Source organism: Falco biarmicus, chromosome 4, assembly GCF_023638135.1.
Source record: "Falco biarmicus isolate bFalBia1 chromosome 4, bFalBia1.pri, whole genome shotgun sequence".
In the NCBI taxonomy this organism is placed as follows: Eukaryota; Metazoa; Chordata; class Aves; order Falconiformes; family Falconidae; genus Falco; species Falco biarmicus.
In genome coordinates, this window is record NC_079291.1 from 91,808,193 (window position 1) to 91,830,174 (window position 21,982).

Genomic DNA, 21,982 nt, shown 5'->3' on the forward strand with positions numbered 1-21,982 from the left:
CTTTAATATTGGTCACTTCTCAGGACACAGGATAAATACTGGCTGCAAGACAGTTTATGGAATTCTGTATCCAAAACACTGAATTCTGTATCCAAAATACCAGTCAAACACTTAAAACTGAACCATCCAAACTTGAGCTCCATGAGAAAGGCTGATGTAATTAGACTCAATAATCACATTTGAAAATCTGGCAGAACACCTGGTAAACCACAGATAATCCAGTATCAGTTTAGGGCATTTAATTTTCCAGGGGGTGCTTTAGCAAACTAAACTTTTAGCTGAACTTCTTAAATGTGCATGCATCTTTCAGCATAACTCACTGCAACAGGAATGACTGATATGAACCAGATTATTCTCCTGAACATCACATCTTTGCCCAGATCCCACACTGAAAATAAACCAATTCTTATTTTATATTTAACAGGGATCTGGCTAATATTACACATAGAGTTTGCTGTGGATAACTGGCTAGCTGAAAACGGTCACATAGACATAGTCCAGCTGGCTGGACAAAAATGCACATCGCTCTCAGCTTATCTGAAGTAAAGCAAAATACACTGTCTTTGGCTGTCCTTGTTACACAATAACAGGAAGATTTTGGTGGGAAAAGAATGTTGCAGGTGGGAACAGAAAACTACAGAAGAGAAACTAGGGGTGGGCTTGGTATTTAGGCAACTAACCAATAATGAGCTTAACTTTTGTAATATGTATGAGCTAATTATAAGAAGGCATAAAAGGTGACTGTAAGGGACAATAAACGAAGTCTGCTGATCACTCATATTGAGTGACTGTGTCTTCCCTCCATCGTGACAGTTTGCATCGTTGCCTTAGAGACTGCCTGTTTAGGACCTAATCCAAGGCCACCAAAGTGAATGGAAGAAGATAAAAAACCTGATAGAATGAAAAGAACTGAGAAAAGAAATAGTGATGCAAAGCAAGAAAACAGAAAAGGTCTAAAACATTTACAATTATAATTTGTACCAAATTACCAAGTTTTGAGCTGGGGAACTATAACTTTGGTTTGGGCAATCTTACTAAAAGCAGCACAATCTCATAGTGGAACTATTACTCTATAATGCACAGTTGAGTTATTTATCCTAGAAACCTAACTACACAGACATTTGTTACTGATTCTCACCACTGCTTCACAAACAATACAAGTATATCGCAATTTAGGTCAGCAAAGTTGCAAAACAAACTTTGTGTAAAGTTTTCCCAGGTATATATTTCTCACTGTGAACATTTAATTAGAAGTGTTGCCAGAAAGGTATTTGGTGTATGTGCAGGTGAGTTTCTCAAATCAATGAATCATTTTGAACCAGCTTTCCAGATTTAATATTTGAGCTACACCTGGATAATAAACATAGAAAGCTTTGCCAGATTTAAACCTCAACACAGGCATCCGTAAGATGAAAAACATTAATGTACCATTTGACATTCTCTTGCTATTTTTCAATTATATTGAGCTCTGCTTTCTTAGCATATGTTTATCTCATCAACCCTGTGCTGACAGTTTAAATCTCATTTCAAACCAGTAGGAACAGTGGGATCATGTCCCACTGCACAGCTTTTTCGTGGGAGCCTTTTACCTCCATAAGGATGTATAGCAGTATCAATTCCCAATAAGTGGAGACGGCCCGGTTAGCATCGGGGTGCATGCTTGTAGCCTAGTGTGCCCCAGTAACTTACCATCACTGCGGAGAGTGAGAGGAGTGGGTGGCCCCCGCACACTTTGCTCTGCTTTCGAGTTAGTTACAACACAGGTGTAATTGCCCACGTCCGACGGCTCTACTTTGGCAATGTACAGATTACCTGTTTCTTGTGAAACAAAGCGGCGACTGTCTTCCTGAACATATAAAGTTTTATTGTTGAAGATCCATGTATAGGACAAGCCTAGAAAACACCAGATACATATTATGCACTCTTCCCAATATAAACTGCTTCCCACTAGTGCTTAAGTGCAATATCGCCAGTTGAAAGCACAAGTCAGTTACAGGGCAAACCACTGGGGATGCACAAATTAGCAAAGGCAAGGTAAGCACTGCTTTAGTTTTAAACTCATTTTAAGCCACTTCAGAAGGTCACAAAAGTTTTTGTCCCCTGTTACTTCTCATTTTCCTTCTTAGCCTATTTTTAAGTAGGAATGGCAGTGCTGCAACACCATGAGAAAGCTGTTTTAGTAAATAATTTCTACTTAAAATACTTTCCCTCTGAATTAATTGCTGGTCATTGTTACAGCTCCTTTCTCCACTCTGAATATGGAAAACAGAAACTGGTTACATGGAGCTTTATTATGAGATTCTCAAGAAAGGAGAGCTCAATTGCACACTATATTTTGGATATTATTTAATATTTGATCCTTTTGTACATCTGACCCTTCCCTCCTTATCTTCCATACCTGCTTCCATTTTGCTTCTCCTGTTCTGACTTCCAAACCCTTTTCTGCCCTCTTCTTCCATACAGTGTTTCATAATGCATACCTGAATAATGTATGTCTATAGTCTAAGCAACTTAAAACTAATTTATCTGACTAGCCCATCCTGGAAGGGCAGATCTCCACGTGAGCTTACCATCTAAGGACCCTGCTTTTAGGAAGGGCTTTTTGCCCAAGCCTTGTAACACCGCTATCAGCACTGCAGCCAGCTGGTTCAGTGCTTGTAACACAGCGAGCTGCAGCGCAGGTACACCCAGGGTGTCCCGCCAGCCCCACGCTGCGGCTGCTCCGCACCACTGCCAGTACCCAACAGCGGGAGCAGGACTGAAATTCTGTCTTTAATAAGACACAGTAAATCAGAAGTTTCAAAATCTACCAGTTTAGCTTTCCTTAATTAAATGTATAATTCATAAGCTAACAGTGTTCTGCCAACAGCTTCATTTTTACACATTTCCCCCATCAACAATCCCATTTGAAAAAAAGATTATTTACATTTCTTCCTTCCCCCCCCCCCCCTTCACTTACAACGTGGGTTCAGTATGGTAATAAGTCTGCAAACTCCAGTAGTTTTGTGCAGTTTTACGTTATCATCTTCTAACATTTTAGGACTCTCATTAGAAATGATGCATCTCCAGGGAGCAATCAATGACACTTTCTATACTTGGCAAAATCCTGCAATAGGCTCTGTTTTACTGCAGCTTAATGTTAAACTTTTTCCTGAGGTACAGTAGATGCAACAATTCTTACATAGTATAATACAACACATGTAGTGTACATATATGTGGGCATACACACAAGGTAAAAGCGCTGTGTTTTCACAATCACACGCCCACGTACTTTTAGGTACCTGGTTAAAGTATCTATTTACACAAGAAAATCTGGAGATGAGTGGGTTCTTTCACAGGGAGCATCAGCCTATAGCTAGATATAAGCCATGTAGCCATGACGGCGTATATCTTCCAAAGACATACTGTATACATACTGTTCTTGTCTCAGGCACAAGTCTGATGACTATAGTCTAGCTGAACAAACAGACCAAAGAGACTGGTGTGGGCAAAACTCTGGTTTCAACTCATTTTTTGAAGTTCTCTAACCTGCAAGTTAGGGACTACACAGAAAATGCTGAAGATTTGCAGGGTAAATACTTCAATCTATCTTCTATTAAACACTATGTTGTAAACTTAGGATTTTTGTGGAATAAATGCCTTGGATCTGCAGTCTTTTCAGATTTCACAATAACATCTGAGAGCTGGTACCCTGACGTCCCTTTTGCAAGAACTGGAACCCTTGCTTTCCTCCTCCTACACACCTACACAAATGCATATATGGGTTTACATGCAACAAAACTGCTTGGAGTGGTTGGACCTGATAGTTGGGTGCCCAGGCTTCCATGACAGCAGAGTGTACCTAATGAGAAATGAGTAAATTTTAGTAGCAAGGTTGGTGCTGGCAATTCCAGGGTTGAAGAAAGTGCTGACCCACTATAACCAGTGTACCTGCTAAGACACCAAATGGATGGCCACAATGGACCATTTTATGGCATGCAATCAAAAAAGAGATTCCTGCTGTAGGACCTGGTGACGCAGCTAAAGTCTCTATAGGACAGAGTATCCAAATCCTAATAAAACTCTATTAAAGCCAACTTTATACTACACAGACATTCTTCATGAGGTCAATCTGTGAATTAATTCATCAGTGAAAGACAGTCAGTCCTTTTCTGTCCTGGTTTCAGTTCTCAGGAGGTTCCAGCTGACTTCATCTTCCAAAGTTTCCGTTACTCTCTCACTGTCTGTACTCCACCATTGCCTTAGGGCCTATTGATGAATTTTCCCATTAACCGGGAACAAGTGCAGGCCCTTCTTTTTCATATTTAAATCATTATCCTGCCAGTATAAGGGATATAAACATGACCACTCTTCCAAATACAGGTCCATCATCACCAATCTGCAGGCCGTTCTCGCCTAGAGCCCAATTCAGCTCCACTGAACTCTGTAGAAAACCCCAATTTTAATTGACTTCAACAGGATTTGAATGAAAACTCAAGAGAAAGGAACCAAATTTGTAGACCAAACTTTTTTCTCTTCTAAGGCATATCTTAGACATTACATACCAGGAGTCTACCCTACACTCTTTCTTTTAGAAAGTAACATCAATAGATGTAATAGGTTACAAATCTGAAGTTGCATTATAAAAGAAGCTACTGTTACTTAAATATTTCCATTTTGGGTCACTTTGAATAAATCAGATATGTAGCAGACCCATTAACAAGCAAAAGAAATGAGGAAAGGCCCATGCTATCACTTCTGGGGTTACATCCATTTGCATGAGTAAATCAGCAGCCAGGAAGAATCTGGTGAAGGGGATGCTGAACAGAAGGTAGTAGAGGCATAGAAGACAAATTATAAAGAGATAGTAACCTGCTAATTAAGTCTAGCTTAAATGAACTTGAAAATTGCTTCTGCCAGCTATTTTATGGAAGAAAAATAAAGTTACAATTATTTTTTAGTTTGGATGTGGGGTATTTTTCATTTAACCACAGGATTTCTGAAACCAGTAGTGGTTGGGATCACAATTCAACACATCCATGACAGTCTCAGAGTTACCGAATTTCAGAGACTGTTATAAAAGGGCTTCAGCATAAAAGTTCTTACACAAGTCTTAGCTATTATCAGCACCAAAGAGTTTTGCGGGCTTTTTTCCCCTCTATTTTGTTTTTTCTCCTTTGTGCATAGGCCTGTTTGGCTGTAGCTTTCCCTCTGGAGTAGCCACTTTTCATACGATGCTGAAGATGAATAAACATGCCTGAAGCAAAGGAACAGAGGGTTTTCCATGCCAGATGAATTAGCCCAGTTTTCCTATTGCTCTTTCTACTTAGTTAATGTGTGATATTTTAGAAAAATAAATGTGTGAGGTAAAACTACATAATGGGACTTAAGAGAAAGAAGAGGCTGGGGAAGGTAGTGCTTCCCAAAATGTTCACAGATCACAGCATGCCACTATGTGTGGCAAGAAACAAGTTAGAGTAATTTTGGATGAGTCCTTACTCAGTGGTGCTTTAGATATGGACCAAGTAAACAGAACTTGGTCCCAGATTGCGGGGGTTTTTTTCCATAAACTTTTGAAGGAAATCGCTTACAGTGGAAGTGGAGCTTATATCAAAGACAGATAAAGAGAAACTATGATTTATCACTAGGTTACAAACAAAATTCTGCTAACCTCATGGAGCTTTATCCCCAAAGAGAACCCTTCTGATATCTGGGCCGACATAAAATTCAGAGCACTATGAAAGTTTCAGGATTTAGTTCACAAAAACTAACAACAAAATATTATTAATATATTTTCTACTCTCAATTTTCTAATTTAACACCCATGTGCAATGGTGTTTTCTAAGACAAGCCTGAAAATATAATCACCTTCAAGTAATTAATTTTAATTCTGTCTAGCTATGGCATAACAACTATCAGAGTACCGCTCCTTTTCACACATACAGCTGACTGGTCTCAGCCCAAATTAACATATTTCAGCACTGAAAATTGATATTTGTTTGCAAAAGACAGTGATCCCAACACTGTTGCTGACTCTGTGTGGATGCCTTGGAGAGCACAGACTTGCCTTTACTTCAAAGGGGCTCCGTGTCAGCGGAGGGATAATTACAGCAGTACACACTTCGTTATGCACATGCCAGAGCAGAAGCTCTTTCATTAGTGCTGCAACACTAGCATGCAGTAGGGTTGTTTTTAATCCAAGGCCAATGACAATGTGGTGTCAGTCTCACTTCTCATCCCAGAAGCCCCCCAAAGTCACTGAAGCCCACCTCACTTTCCAACCAAGCACTACCCAAGCCTGGCCAGGCAGGAGAGCACTGCCTACACCTGTCAGCTGGGAGCTCTGCCTCTCGGAGCACAGCTGGGAAAGAGGAGCAGCTGATAATCACTGCTGATATACTAGTCTAGGGAATTTAACATTTTAGTGCATTTCTCAGTCCAAGCAAATTCAAATCAATACTGCCTGTTCTGCAGGAGAACAGAGACAGGCTGGTCTCGGGGAAGAGACTCCCTCCTGCCAAAGCTGGCAGGAGAGGATTAAAGATTCATAGGAGTGTTGAGAAACAGGAGCAGAGAGAAAGGGACTCTAAACTCATGACTAAGGCACTCAGCTTTATAAAGGGAGATACAATTCAAACCTTCACGTTAATATTATGCATTTTACCAAGTAGACTGTTTAATATAAAAGGCAGAAGCAACCCACGACAGAAGCTAAAGACCCTTTTACACAATGCATATGTCATCCCACCTTCTCCACACACCAGCTCCCTACGCCATGCTTCCATGCAGCCCTCCTTCCTCACCACCCTGCTGCTGCCCGAGGCTGCGACATACACCCCCACCTAGCAGGTGGGCAGCATTCTTACTTCCTTAAGAGTGTTTGTTTTTCTTTCACGTAGCCTTAGCATAATAACATCAGCACAGAGAAAAGCCTACCACCTCAGCATCCCAGCTGCAGCCCCTGGCAGCGCTCACGCACGAGTAAGTGCAAGCACACCAGTGACCCTGCTGCTCCTATGATTAGGAACTTCCTAACGGTCTACAAGGAGCCAGCCTGAAGGAAACAGGCCTTATACCAGACCTCACCTCCAAGCAAATAAATTAACAGCAGTCCACCCTACAGTCCTGTGCTCAGTGTTATCACTTAGGCAGTAACTTCTTAATCATAGTCGTATCAAGCTCACACATAACCACAGAAAGAAAGGCTTCTCCAGACTTCCTTCCTATGTGCTTTTTTTCTACCTCCTGGCTCAATATAAAACAATATTTTTAATAGTAAAATAACACTACATGTTAACTACATCAGGGGAAAAAAATCTGCTGACCTACAGAACTGAAGCTAGGAAAGAAAGCGATCAAAGAACCACTGCACACCTGCCCCTGCCCCCCCCCCCGGCCCCACAGCCTCGCCGACACGCGCGTTACGGGCTGGTTTTTTTTTTAACTATAACAATTTTTTAAGGGCTGGTTTGATCTAATATTTAAGCTACGACTTTACAAGGTTGTTTTGGTCTTTTTGTTTGTTTGTTTGTTTTTTAATGTGTGTGCTTGATTTTTGTTAAAAGCACTAATGTTTGTAGTAATACAGAGTGGCTTCTCTTTTAGTGTTAACTTTGCTTAGTATAGCTTTAGCACAACTTTGCAAGGTTTTTGTTCTCTGAGAGTTATTTTTAAGGTCTAAAGCTACTGTGAAAGCTGTTAGAGCAACTCTTCTGTACTTTTCCCCTGGTTTTTTTATCATATAGTTGCCTAATAGATACTCTGTCCCCTGTTAAAATGAACTTGCTCATTTCACTGGTATAAGCAAAACCAGGCTATAGGCAGTCTCAGTTAAGAAGTACGTATACAAAAAAGCAGTAGCACAATTGTTCTTGTCAACTGTATCAAAAAAGCCTAAAATGGGTTAAACTTGAGCTTTAAATATTTTCGGAAGTGGAAAAGTATTTACAGCATCCAATAAGCAGCTGAGTGGCCTAAGGGTGCCTGCAGGGCCTGCCTTCACTGGCCAGGCTGGAAGCCTCTGGGGCTCCTGGTGGCACGGGCCTAGGGGAGCCTGGCACTGTGGTGGCCTCTCTGGAAAAATGCTTCTCTAGATAAAATGGTTAGTAGAAATATTTCTTGGGCTTGTATTCTCTCTCCTCATTCCTACTTCTTGATGTTATATGTGAGGTAACTTCAATTAATAACACATTGCTTTCATAGGTTCTTGCTTTTCTACCTCATCCATTGCTAAAAGAAGTGGATATAGAGTTGCTAGGTTAGCAGGAAGGCTGAAGGCTTTACCTAGTGCAGTCTGTTCAAAAATAACTATGTCAATAGTAGCTTCTCTTAACAAATGCTGTACAGAGGTTTTCCTTCAGGTCAAAGGAAAACAAAGCTGGTAACTGTCAGAACCATGTTCTTCTTCCCTCTATGTGATGTGTGGGTGGGACTGGGTCTGTGAAGTGACTCATCCTGAGGAAAGAAGCAGCTGGTCTATACGAAGGAGTGCCTGAAGGGGTGTGTCCATCTGCTCTGGCTCCATTAAGTCTCTTTTCAATGGCATGGAGAACCTCTTTCCAAAAGCATTGTCAATGGTTTCTATGCAGTTAACCTTGGTGTCTCTGTAAATGCTCATTCTAGCGAAACTCTGCACTGGTTATTGGCTGTATCTACCAAGTTGGATATGAAATTCTAAGAGCAATCTTATTTTCTAGTGTACAGGACACATTAAAGAGCTTGTTTTGTCTTACTTGTGTTAATGTTATAGGAAATCCGACTCTTTCCCTTCTGGTATGGTATGTCTTCCAAATTCCTCGATATCTAACGAATTCCTATTATGTTTAAAGTATGAGACGGAACACTTGTAATGGAAGCTGTATGCATGGATAATAATTCTTTCCCCTGTAGGTACTGTGAATCAGAAGTGAGGGTTTAAATTAAAAAAAAAAAAATACCATCCTTTTTAATAAAAATACTTCCTAAGCATCCTGAGATAGTATGGAACTTATCACAGTTCACACAATGTACTTCATCTCCACACATATCATTTTGAATCATAAGTACAGTGTTTACAGATGACAAAACTCTGTTCTGTTCTCTAGAGACTTGTTATTTCAGATAATGTATTTTTCAGGCCTGCTGGTCAACAGCTCACATCTCCAGCTTAAGAAACGCAGTGGCAAAGGCTTTGTTCATGGATACCATTTTGTCAGTTCAATTAATCTGTGGTGAACTTGCTTGTTAACTATTTATTTGTTCTGAATGTTTTCTTCTACTCATTCCTATTTGTCAAATCATAATTCTACCCTACAGCAAGAGGAAAATATATAGCTTACTGACATGAGGATGGATGTGTTGTCTTTCTATCTGTCCCATTGATACATTTCAGGAACTCTTTCAAGCCTTTTCTGCCCTTAAGGACTAGGTTTCACTTCATCTCCTTGATTATATACTTCTTTCATACAGCTGTAAACACTAAGTGAACTGACATTTCCTCTCTGTTCAAGACTTGTGGGCTTTAAATTGATTGATGGGTTTCTCTACATCTCTGATATACTGCATCCTCTTTATAGATCACTATTTACCTTCTCATGGGAATTTGTCTTATAACTCTGTTTCTTTAAGAAGAATTGAGGAAACATTACTGAGAGCAGGATGTTGATGGTAGCATATGGGAAACTGCAGCTCCTGTGGATGTGTGGTCACTCCTGCCAAAAGCAGGACATGAGTTACCTAAGAACTGCTGATTCTTTCAGTCGAGAACAAGACAGTCTGGTAACAATGCTGTTGATGTTTCCCCCTTAATATAAGTTTGCTTTTACAGGGTAGAATTTCCAATCATCTTCAGCTAGTTATGTTAAGAAACCATGGTTTTTACTCCTGACTTCAAAAGGTCTGAAGCAGTTTTGATCTGGGTTCTAACGTCCCTGGAGAAGATTTTAAATATATGTGGCTCAAATTGCAAGAGTCAATGGTGGGTGAGAAAAATAAATCTCAAAAGAACATTCAAGCTGCTTGCTTCTAGTAGGCACAAAAAGTGTTAAAAAATACTGTAAGTACATATTCAAGCCTCTGCATTGCTCTAAGTGCTGATGTTGGAGGTGGCAATACACCTATAGACAGGGGGAAAAGGAAAATTGCACCCCATACTTAGGATTGTCTTGGATGAAAAGTCTGAAACACCATGCTAAATGCATTACTGGTTCATTGCATGGCATCTGGACTTTACCTTGTCCAAAAAGGAAGACCTCCAAAGCAGCCTTATGGTTAAGCAGTAGTAGGCAAGGCACCCTCAAATCAATTCCCCAGAAAACTCCTTTTCATTTTTCACTGAAGCATTGCAAAGCATTATCAAGCCACCTGATCTAATCAGACCTTTAATCAGGGAGTTTACCTCTCCAGAAGTCCTTTCTATTCAAAATTTTTCTGTGACTTTTATGATTATCAGAAAGGAAGTAATTGGGTACTAAAGAGCAAAAGACAAATTTTCATGACAAATCTAATCTGTAAAATGCAGGATTCAAATTATAGCAAGTGCTAAAAGGCAAAACAGTAATTCCATTCTGATCTGAAGTGGTTTTGATGTAGAAAGAATTCCTGATGGTGTCTCTTCTGCTGTTCCATATGGGTGAAGGAGCTGAGATAACCAGTTATGCCAGGAGCAGAGTCTCCTAGACCTTCATACTTTCTTTGCTTGTCACACCCCAAAAGTGATGGCATATTCTAGTCCTCAAGTAACCAGAGAATAATAAAAAATGCCCCCCTAAGAAGTGCAAACCCCAGTGTCTTTTAAAGAAATTAAATCCAAATTTGTTGTAAACCCATACACTTCATGCACAAATTCCATTGCTAATCAGACGGGGAACTGCATAGGCTACTTCTCCCAAGCTATAGCAGTTGATGTTCAGGTCGCATACAACATAGTTATTCATCATACCTCCATAATGTGGTGGAGGACCACAGAGCAGAACCACTCCTTGTCCTTCTCTGACTGACACTGTACTTCTTGGCTTCATTTCAAAATTTTCAAGATCTTAAGAGAGAGGGAGAAAACAAGACCCAGTTATTAGCTCTCTGATTTAGTCTTAACTATATCCCAAGCTATGCAATTACATACCTCAAGAACATATTCATGTACTCTATAGCATAATATACTCTCAGTATGTGAATTGACATACTCTATGGAGAAATAGCTCATTCGACCTAGTATCTAATCCTTTAGCAATCATGAGATACGTATTCATAAAGCAGTTATACTCTAACCCTGTGAGTATGTATTTGTAATTCCTAATTGCAAAGTTAGTGTATTGTACCATGACTTTCTCTAGCATAATTTTTTTGGAACTTCTAGGCTCTTAATCTACGTGAGTAGGGAAAATACTATTTCTGCATTGTTTCCTCTTTTTTTTTTTTTTTTTAATAGAAATATAAAGCAGGTGTGCTATCCTATATATATATATATACAAGTGATAATTAAACATCATCAGGATTCCCACACAGTGTGTGTTTAAATGTTGATTAAAAGTATGTTGTAATTTTAATGAGTCTGTTCTGTCCTAAAGCTGGCTGCAGTAAGTGGATATGTTTCAATTGACTCAAATGAACTTAGCACTGGTTTTAAAGGGGAGAAAGAGGATACTTTCAGTAGAAAATCATGCAATGGTTTAGGGAAATCTCCTGTATAAATATGTCCATGCCTATCTCCCCTAGGTGACTTTTATGGCTATTAATTTTTCTTTTTCACTGAATCTAACACCACACTCAATCTCCTCTGCTTTCTCACATTTCACTGAGATGTGGAAGTATTAACAGTCTCGTTCCCTTTAAATAATTTGATAAGAAAATGTGACACAATAGATGTACATTGAAAACTGATTATTTACATTTTGATCCCGTTCTCATCCTAATGAGACTTACTACTTTTGTCAGAGTACTTTGGGAAATAATCGCTTGAAATACATTCAAAATATACTTTCATAAAATAAATAGTATCAGCTTCCCATTAAAACTCTTCAGACTGTAGTGTCATATATGCTTGCCCTAAGCTTACTTTATTTACCTTGCTGCAGATTCTGGCTTCAAACAGTTGTTCCATTTTTTATCAGCAACTGATGAACAACGAACAACTACCTGGTCCAGAGTTCAATAGAGAGAAGCTGTTCACGTTGGTCAGAGCAATAATGATTACTACCTGTACAGGCTTAGCTATTTATGTCAATATATCAATTTTCTCCCCCTTAGTTGAACTTTACACAGTTAATTTTTCTTTTCCTCCTCTACATCTCCTGTATATTGGTCTCCTATGAAGACATTGTCTACTCAGGGGTGACTGAATTGAATTAGGCAGCTGTAGCACCTCCTTGTGCTGTCATAGCTACAATAGATGGTACCTGTCAATACACTGGGAAAGTGTTTTAAACTCTGATGTTCTTTTAATTGCCTACTGGCTAGATCTCTGCCTTGCAGTCTAGGTAGTCCAGGAGGACAAAAGACAAGAAGGGAGAAAAAACCCCAATTTATTTCGGTTTATTCACCCTGTAATATTAATTTAAAAGGGAAAAAAAGTGGATGGATGTAATATGACTAACTAGAGTTTAGATTCATAATTAGGTGGTCTTCACTGGTCCAATCTCTGAATGTGTGGGTTTGTTTATTTACCTGTTTTGAAAATTCAGTCTGAGAACACTTATCAGCTTTCTTCTTTTTCTTGCCTGTGGGTTAAGTGTTTTCTGAGAAGGAAAAGGCCAGGAGAAAACACTTGTTTGGAAAAGTGGCCCCAGGGACAACTCAAGACATTAGATAGGGATTTGCTTGGGCAGGCTAGCCTGAGCCTTTCTGCTCTGGGAGAAGCTTTGTATGGAGAAAAAAAAATGCCTTCGATTTTCCCCATTATTATGTTAAAAAGGAAAAAGATTGGAAAGGTGCAGACCATTTAGATCTTTTAGGATTCAGGCACTAGCAGCAGAAATGGTCACATTTCCCTTCCCTGTTGCCTTTCTTGAGCTGCTAGATTGTGCAGTTTCTACATAATAATGGAGTTTATAAAACAAACAAACAAACAAACAAAACCCACACCAAAACTCTTGGGCAGGATGGAAAAATATATGTAGTCTAACTAGTGGTTTCCAATACTTTCTGCCATGGTAAATCAGGCCTTTTTTTTTTTTTTTAAGAACAAAATTTCACTTGTTACTAAACACCTGAGAAAGAAGGAAAAGAAGAAAGCTCAGTGCAGCAGTGGCAAAAGGCTTTTGTGACAATTGAGAATTAACTATGTAATGCTTTGCTCTGAAATTGGAATAGATTTTGGAAAGTAATAAGCTTCTAGCAGCAATTCTTAGTTTAATGACATGATATGTCATGGTATCATTTTTACTCTAATTTTAGAAACTCACCTGTCTCTGTTTCTCCATTAAAACCATGAAACTATCCCTGGTTTAAATAATGAAAAAGCAATAGTAGTAGATCTCTTATGAGGTCCACTATTTTATAATTTGCAGGATTACTTTTGATTATATGTGGGGGAAAAAGTTGGCTTTGCCTTTTTAATCTACACTTTTCAAGCCTGAGCATCAAAATCTGTATGCAGGTGTCTGAGCTCTTTCGTACCATGTTTGTAGCTTACTTATACAAAGCAGCTCAGCTTTTCGAGTGCTGGAGAGAAGATTTTAATCCCATTATGCTTACTAGTGAATCACAGGTATAAAAAAGTACATAAGGAGGCACATAAATGGTCACTTAATCTATTTGTTTGGCCCCTCACAGGTATGAGTACACTATGACCTTCTTAACAGATACTTATTTAACCCATTTTTAAAGACCTCTAGGGATCATTTTCTTTAGGCAGTCCCTTCCAGTACTTGATTCTGAGGTCTTTATCACACTGCATCTTTTAGAAACCCCCACACTGCAAAATTCAGAAGGCATAAACAGGAATGATTTTTTTTTCTCTCTGAAGTTGATTTTGACAAATAATTGTACAAAATAAATTTATTCAGTGTCTCTCTCTGTAATAAAGAATCATTGCATATTAAAAAAACCAACCTCTGAAAGAGCAAAACAAAGCAAAATGATTATAAATAACTCATTAGGGGAGTCGGTCTTACTCTAGTTGTCATCTTTATTGGACCCTTTCTCCAGGCAGGCAGCATCTCCTATGAAATATTATGACACCTCATTCAGATGGGATTCAATGATGAATTATAAAATTGTCTATCTTTGTTAAGTAGTCCAGGGTGATAAAGAGGTGGACCATCAGAAATAATGTTTCTTTTTGCTGGAAGCAGTCTTTCTGCCCAAAAAATGTTTGCATACATTTTTTGCCCCTATGGAGTTGCATGTATTTTCAGTGATTAATTTCAATCTAAATTGTGCTAAATATATATATAAAAAATAACCTGAAGCTTAATATAAATGTAGATATTCTATTTTGCTCTTGTTTTTCTGAAAATCTGGCTGCTTCTCAAAACCACTTCTCTTTGCCCTGAGCAGCCGTTTACACCAACAGAGCACAACCACTCTGTTCTCCCAGTTAGTTACCTAGCATAGCTTTATAACATAACATGACATAATCTGAGAAAGCATAATGTTGCTTGTCAAAAAGAGTATCAAATAAGATCACAAAGATCAGGTGTTTGGCACACATTTAGACTGCTAATATACATTTAGGAATAGCAGGACTATTTAACAGATGGTATATTTGCGAACTTCAGTGTTTCTGCAGAGATCTATAAATAAATTATCACCTAGTTTCTACATAACTCCTTCTATTCTTTGTCTGTATTTATCTCATTTTATGAACAGTGAGTTCCCTCACATTGCATTGCTCTCTCAGCTGTGAGTTTTAACAGAAAAACAACTTTTTTTTTTTTTTTCCAGCACTGTGCATGTTGGCAGATTACTATTGGTATAGCACGATTAATCAGTTGGATGTGATAATGAGGTCATGTAGGCTAAGCAAAATGCTCAGCTTAACAAGTGATTCTTCACAGTAAAGAGTGGAAAATATATGGACTCAGCTTGTGCAGCAAGGAGTCATCATCTTTGTCTGGGAACATTTGCAGACCTACGCAAGAAAGGTGTGTGCTCTGAACAAGGAAAACATACGGCGTTTTGTGGAAACTGAACTAGAGGATGACGTGGCTTTCTCTGGTGTAAGTGGGAATACCTATGGTGAAGGAGGCTTTCGGCTCCTTACCAGCTATGAAGGGAGGAATGGGGGGAAGGAATGGACCAGAGCATTTTTCGGCTAGTTTAAGTCAGTAGGACCCCACTGGGGTCAAGGAAGTTATGCCGATTTATCGCAGCAAAGCAGATGGCTTGGAGGTCTTCCATGTAGATTATTCAATTGTGATGAAAAGAGAAGTTGAGGAGAGTAGTGTTTTTCAGTGAGGGCGACCGTCAGCATAGCATGACTGAGCACAGAGCTGCTGCTGAGAGAAGGCAAGCAAACCCACAGCAGTGGGTGAGGTGTTTACTTGAAATGATGAGCTGTGGAGATAGAAATGAGCTGTAACTGATATACGCAAATATTTCCTGCTAAAGTACTTGTGTTAATTAACAGGTTCAGCCACACAGTATTTTTTCTTTAGTGTTTTCAAGCTCAGCACTGACATAATTGCTGATTGTATCTCAGATACCTCTTCTAACTTCACCACCACTATTACCTGCACATCTGGGTGGAATTTTTAACACAAAACTGCCTTACGGGGTTTAGAGTGGTCAGTTTAACTTGCACAACAAAATGTGTGAAGACAGTCAGTTTTCCTGGGGTTAGGGAACGACTAAAATGTCTGATGGGAACAAAAACCTAATCGCAACTAGCAACTCATTTGTTTCAACCTTCCAAGCATGTGTTTGAAATTCCTTAAACTGCTTAGGGATAGGTGTGGCATTTCCAAACAACTCCATTTTGAGAATGAGCATAGAACATCTTTATGATACCAAGTAGCACACAAGGAAACTGGGTTGTTTTAATATATGAAATTGTTGCATACACTTAAAGTCCAATTTATCACCCTGCATAATGATTAACAGTTCACCTGAATTAAGGTAAATGCATTCTTTCTTGAACTTTTGCTTTGTTTTCATAGCTGTTTTGTCATAGCATAATCCCACATATAGTTGTAATTACTTGTTATTGAAATATGCAATGAATGTTAAGACAGTAGTAAAAGCACTGTAAAAATTAGCTATACTCCTGAAGACAAATCAAGAAAACTTTTCACATTTCCATGTGGCTCTGTCAAACTGATATATCACATCTGTTCCAGTTTCTTCTGTTTCTTTTATTGGCTATGATATATTGCAATATGATCAGTGTTACTGAATGTGATGTATCACAATAGAAACTCTCTCACAGGGAAATGACATAAAAATTACAACCTCAGCATTTTTTAAAACAAGCTCATCGTTATGATTTTCTATAAGCATTTCTAACTCGTATGTTATGAGCTGACAGTTACCTTCACTTGCTGGTGACTAATGAATTAGGGGGCCCATTGGCAAATGTGGGTCTGAATTCTGTGCCCAGTTTGGAGGAATCAGATTTGCTATAGCTGCAAATAAGAAAAACTAGAACTTAATGGATATTTAAATTATCTCAAATTCTGGGAGGTCCCATACTTGGTCAGATTTTGGGTGGTTGGTTTTTTTTTTTTCTTTTCACATACAGGAAATCCCAAAGTTTTAGGGGGCTAAAATACCTTCAGATACAGACTGCCTGTTGCCATGAGGTTGTGATCATCTGTTCAGACCACCCCAGAAGAACTCCTGTGCATTTAGCCATGTTTCTTGCTTCTCCTCAGTATTGTTGTACTGAATTGCCTTGTAAGAGACTAGTACCAACCTCTTGCAGCCTTTTTTGCAGGTTTCCAATAGGGTGTGTTATGGAAATATCTTTCTTTCTCCAAATAACTCACAAAGGAAGGGCTCATCCCACTTCCTACAACTTGCATTGGAAAGTTAACTCTTTTTCTCAGCTTTCAAAACTGTAGTAAACTTGCTAAACAAACCCTCTGACAATTCCTTTGTCTTGGTAATAGTGTCAATACATTAATCTTTTCCCGCTACCATCTAATCTCAATTTTTAAAATGTTCTAATTGATTTTCTATGAATTCAATTCTAAGATTAAGAGCAGTGTTATCTCTAATTAAGGTGTCTGAAAGCTGCTTAGCATTTCCCGTTTCCTGATTTTTAAATACTTGCTTTTTCCACTAAACACTTACTGAGTTCTTCTGCACTTTCCACATTCGAAGTGCATGCGAGCCTCTGCTTTGTCAGTGTTGGAATATCACAGGGTCTATAGGACTTGAAGTTGCTTTAGCCAGGACAAGCCTGGGCAACACCGGAGTGTCTCCTTTCACCAGGACAGGTTAAAAATCAACTGTAATTCCCAATTCTGTTCTATGTTTCACCTGAGGTGAAGACTGCATCCCACTCTGATTAGAAGAGATGGTTGCTCTCTCCTTCCTCCCCGAAGAAGGTCACCAGGAGAGCCAGGCTATGTCTCTTGCCCCAGAGTCTTGCTCCTCTCTGCCTCAACAGTTGTTTGCTAAACCGAGAGGGGAGAAGCACAGCTGTAGGGTCTTGTCCTTCTCAAAGGCTGCATAATCAACCAAGGACCTTCATTTGTGCTGCTTTAGATAAATTGCTTTGAAGCTTCTAAAGGGGAGAGGACCTGTAATTTACACATTAGGATGCACATGGGGCCCAGGTCTTCAATTCAGCTTAAATGGTATGAATAGCCAATACAGGCTCTAATTTTCAAGGTGGGGAACAATAATTTCTGCCACAGCCTGATTGTCTTTTTGAATTAAAGAGTGAAAATGCCCTTTACAAAGTAATATCAAGCTTCTCTAGAGGAAAAAAATGGAAGGTCACAATTAAATTAAACAGGGAGAGCGGTGGTGGGGGTGGGAAAAATCCTTAGCTGACTTGATTTTTGTTCATGCACCAAGAAACCTATGCTGTGAAGCTATAGTGCTGGTCTGTATCAATTTTTTGTTATTTTTTCCCCTTTTAGAGAGTTAGCAGCATAAAATATTAAAGCTTTCTTCTAAACCGAACACAGGACTTGCACTGAGCAGTAAGTGTTGATGCAGCCTTAGGGCTTTTACTCTAAACCCTGTCTGCAGGCCAGAGGCATATCTGAGGATGTGACCCTCTCAAAGGGAGAGGGATGTAAGAAATATATTTTTAATATTTTATATTCCTGAACAGTTTTCTCACTTGTCACAGCAGAGTTCATTTGTCACCTGTCATCATAGAGTTGCTTTGCCGTCTGCATGAGTTTTCTCCAGATTGGAGTGTTCTTAAAAACAGATTTCTCTCCCCAGTCTAAATCTCATGGGCCAGATTTATCCCTGCCAGAGCTACACTGATTTGACTGACCTAACACCAGAGATGGTCCCAGCCCCCTGTGTCAGACTACCTCTTGGCAGGGTTGTTAACTGTCATCCAAAACCAGCTTCTTTCATTTGTATTTCCCCCTGCTCCCACAGAGACTTGGTTTCCCAGGGTGCGTGGAAGTGGTTCATCAGCTCACCCCTTCCCTGGGATCTTGACCTTCTTGTTGGCAGTGAGCAGCCATAGCCCTGGTCCTGTGGAGAGCCCCTTTTGCCTCCATGTCCAAGGTCCTGCTGGGTACTTTCTGACAATCACCCCACAGTCCCCCTTCAGGCTGGAAATTTCTTTTTATAAAGAAAGAAAAATCATCTACCCACAATATAATAATGTACATGCATAATATGTTCAATTAAAAAAAAAATGGCAAGGAAAAGAGGTGTCTCATGCACTGCTGCAAGGTCTAAAAAGCATGGCCATGTATATTTCAGCCCTTCCCAAATTCCTGCCCAGCTCTTTGGAGATCTCAATCCAGCACAGAATTACTTCTTGCAGAATTACCTTGGGTTATCCTCAGACACCACTGCTTTATCTTACTTATTCCAGTTGCAAAGCCATCAAAGACTTCCTTCCAACAGGAATTTCAAGGTTTACCTGAATGATTGATGTAAAGGATTTTTGAATGTGAATCTTTTAAGTGGGATTTCAGGTGTAATGTATGTTATTAGTTGTTCTTTCGGTAGCATTTAGAAATTAATATTTACAGCTCAGTGCATTCTCTGTACTAGATGTGGTCTGCCTATTGAGAAAAGCTGTGCCTGTGGCCTTATTCCTTTGCACCGTGGAAAGTACCAATGACACACTCTTTTCCTCCTTCTTCAACATAAGCAATGGCATAGAGAAGTTCACCTTGTACCTTAAACCTTTGTATTGGGCAGGATCAACCTTCACTGCAAAAATAACTAATTTCATTATTTTCCTTTAAAAAAAAAAAAAAAAGCCGATTGTATATTCCAAATAATTGAATTCTTTTTTTTTTTTTTTCCTTTGAAAGCCTCCACCTATAACTTCTTTTTTTGTCACACCAAAGAATGGAGAAGCTCACATGGACATTGTGGATATTTCATTCAGTGATTTATTGGAGTCTAAGACATATTGTCTGCAATGAGAGTAGAGCAGATAAAAAGAAAATCACCTAGGCTGCAAATATAGACTGGTTTTATCCTTCAAAAATATTAAATTTTATCAATCAGTATCTAGCAGCTCTGGGACCTGTAGATGCTTTGTTACCTACCGTATCTCAATCACATATATTGCTTTTCCAATACAACTTGCAATGGTTTGATTTAGGATAAACACTTTTATAGGAACTACAGAATAGTAAGTAATACATAACTAAAAGATGATCTTCAAATACTTATACATTCCCTATTACTACTTTATCTGACTAGCTCACTGCCTGTAATACTACTTACAACGTCTCCGTTTCATAGATAAAGAATTCCTTACAAGTACAGGAGAAGTGAGAGCATCCTTTTACAACAGAAGTTTAAGCAACTAACCTAATGGAATAGAACAGCAGTGTCCTGATACAGCATAGCCTTGAACATGGTGTTTAAGTACTCAGAGATGTTTAAACCATTTGAAAGAGGGAGAAAAATGCAGCTTGGGTTTCTGATGCTGCTTGATCTACTACAACATTAGATAAGAGGAATGTTGTTACCATCAGCTCAAGTTTGTGTGTTTAGCAAGAGAGAGGCGGTCATGACTGCATTTGGTGTTGATGGACATTAGATGGGCTCTGAGAACACAGAGCAGACTCATCTGTCCAGGGGATGATGAAGAAAGAAAAATCCCTTCATTAAGCAGAGATACTTCATATCTTCTGGTTTTAAGATTCCAGGCTGTTCTTTCTTCAGGAATGTCTGGGTGTTGGCATGATCCCATTCTTGTAGTATCTGAGCTTTAAAATAGAAACACTGTTATCACCCTACCTTGTCCTGCCAGCAAGCAGGTGAAACCCTTCCAGGCTTCCTGCTTCAACACTGTTGAAAGGTGGTTGATGGCTCCTGCTTTTCCTTAAGCCTGTGACAGCTTGTGTGCGCACAGACTTCTGCAAAGAAATAAATACTGGAAAGCTCAACAAAGGTATGGGAAGGCAAGCTGAACATAGTGTTGTCTTGCAGCGCTTTTGGCCTTCGAGTGACAAAACTGCAATGCTTATAGTTTGTTCTCTGCAAAAATTCTGCTCAAAGAAGCCTTTAAGGAAGCACAATGCCCCACCTCTGAGTGGCTAGAGCAGCGTATAGACCCCTGACAGCAATGCATATCAAGTTCTCACCATGTTTTTCCTAAGCTTGTGGGGAAATATTGTGAAGAAAAGTGGGGGGTAGGGTGGGGGGAGTCTGCCTGAGGCTGCTGTCTGCCCCCTGGAGAGCATCCATTAAGCAAAGACCTTGATGTGGACTCCCACCATGGGGAACTGCTGCAGAGAGTGCTGGAGCACTGGCACAAAGTGCCCATAGCAATCAGAACTGATAAATGAGAGTTCCATTTGTTTTCATTCCAGGCAGAATTTTGACAAAATACAGGGTTTATTTCCAATTAATAAATGGAATTCTTGATATATTTACTGTAACACCTGTTCAGAAGCTTGTACTCCACCTACCCATACACAAGGAGAGGTAGGCACTGCTGCTGTAGTTATATCAGATTCTTTGACTGTGGTTAGAAGTCCAAAAGGAAATTTTGAGCTGTAAGCCTATTTAGTGACATAGGGAGAGACAGCAGTCGTATTTCCATCCTCCAGACAGGATCGACCTGCAGGGAGTGTTGCTACTGCAGGTTGCATTTTTTTCTCACCTGCTTGTGGCAAGATGCAGTTTGTGAGTTGTTGCCAGGATCTTCAGGAGGGCTGTGTAGATAGAGTCTGGAAAGGAGAATGTTCTATATCTGATTCTCCATGTATCTGCAAGTTGAGATATGTTTCTGCATTATATATAAGGAAGCCCTTTCAAAACGGAGAGATAGGCTTAATGCATTACATAGCATTTATTTGTTATGAAATGATGTGCATAGAGGCAAGTCTATGACTTTACCTGAAGTGTCCCTGGAAAGGATAAGGGAAAGCAGTAAATGAAGTAAAACTTTGGGGGATGTATCTTTGATGGTGACCTGCTTCTGCCACTAGAAAGCTGAGGTTTTCCTGTGTTTGCTTTTCAGTTACCAGCTGTCCATCCCTGAGTGCCTAGTTGAATGCTAAATTGGGAAGCATGTATCTCCTTTTGAAAAACAAAGAAGTTGCAACATTCTTTCTTGCAATATAAGCTGCTAGACAGCCTGATCAGTATGCCAGACCTTGCATGCAAGGATGAATTAACAATCAGTTTAAAGACCCTGAGAGCTTTACTCAAGGTGGTAGTTATAACATCTAGCACGCCTTTTAATCAAATACAATTGTTACAGAGGGATTTCTGGACACGCACAGTACCACAATACAACCCATCCAGAAGTGCATGTGCCATTTAGGCTAAAATTCATGCATGTCCAGACTTTGCAAATCCAGACTATCTGATCTAAGTGTATTGATTTTTCCATTTTCTGTTTCAAAGAATATACTACAAGTAAAAAGGGTTATGACATTTTGAGGCATGCTGCATTGCTTTGTGATGTTTCTGT

At 39.4% G+C, this 21,982-nt stretch overlaps 1 protein-coding gene across 4 annotated transcripts in view; it reads right to left on the reverse strand.

Moving 5' to 3' along the window:
* The window catches only part of CNTN6 (contactin 6), a 149,559-nt gene that overhangs the window by 57,012 nt on the left and 70,565 nt on the right, over nt 1-21,982 (reverse strand). For all 4 annotated transcript variants that reach the window (XR_008821757.1, XM_056338262.1, XM_056338261.1 and 1 more), the window contains exons 5-6: nt 10,898-10,993; nt 1,690-1,893 (exon numbers count right to left, since the gene is read on the reverse strand). Coding sequence is in view for 3 of the 4 variants with exons in the window: in XM_056338262.1 (XP_056194237.1) it covers nt 1,690-1,893; nt 10,898-10,993 (300 nt within the window). In the remaining variant the exon portion in view is untranslated. The remainder of the gene's footprint in view (nt 1-1,689; nt 1,894-10,897; nt 10,994-21,982) is intronic.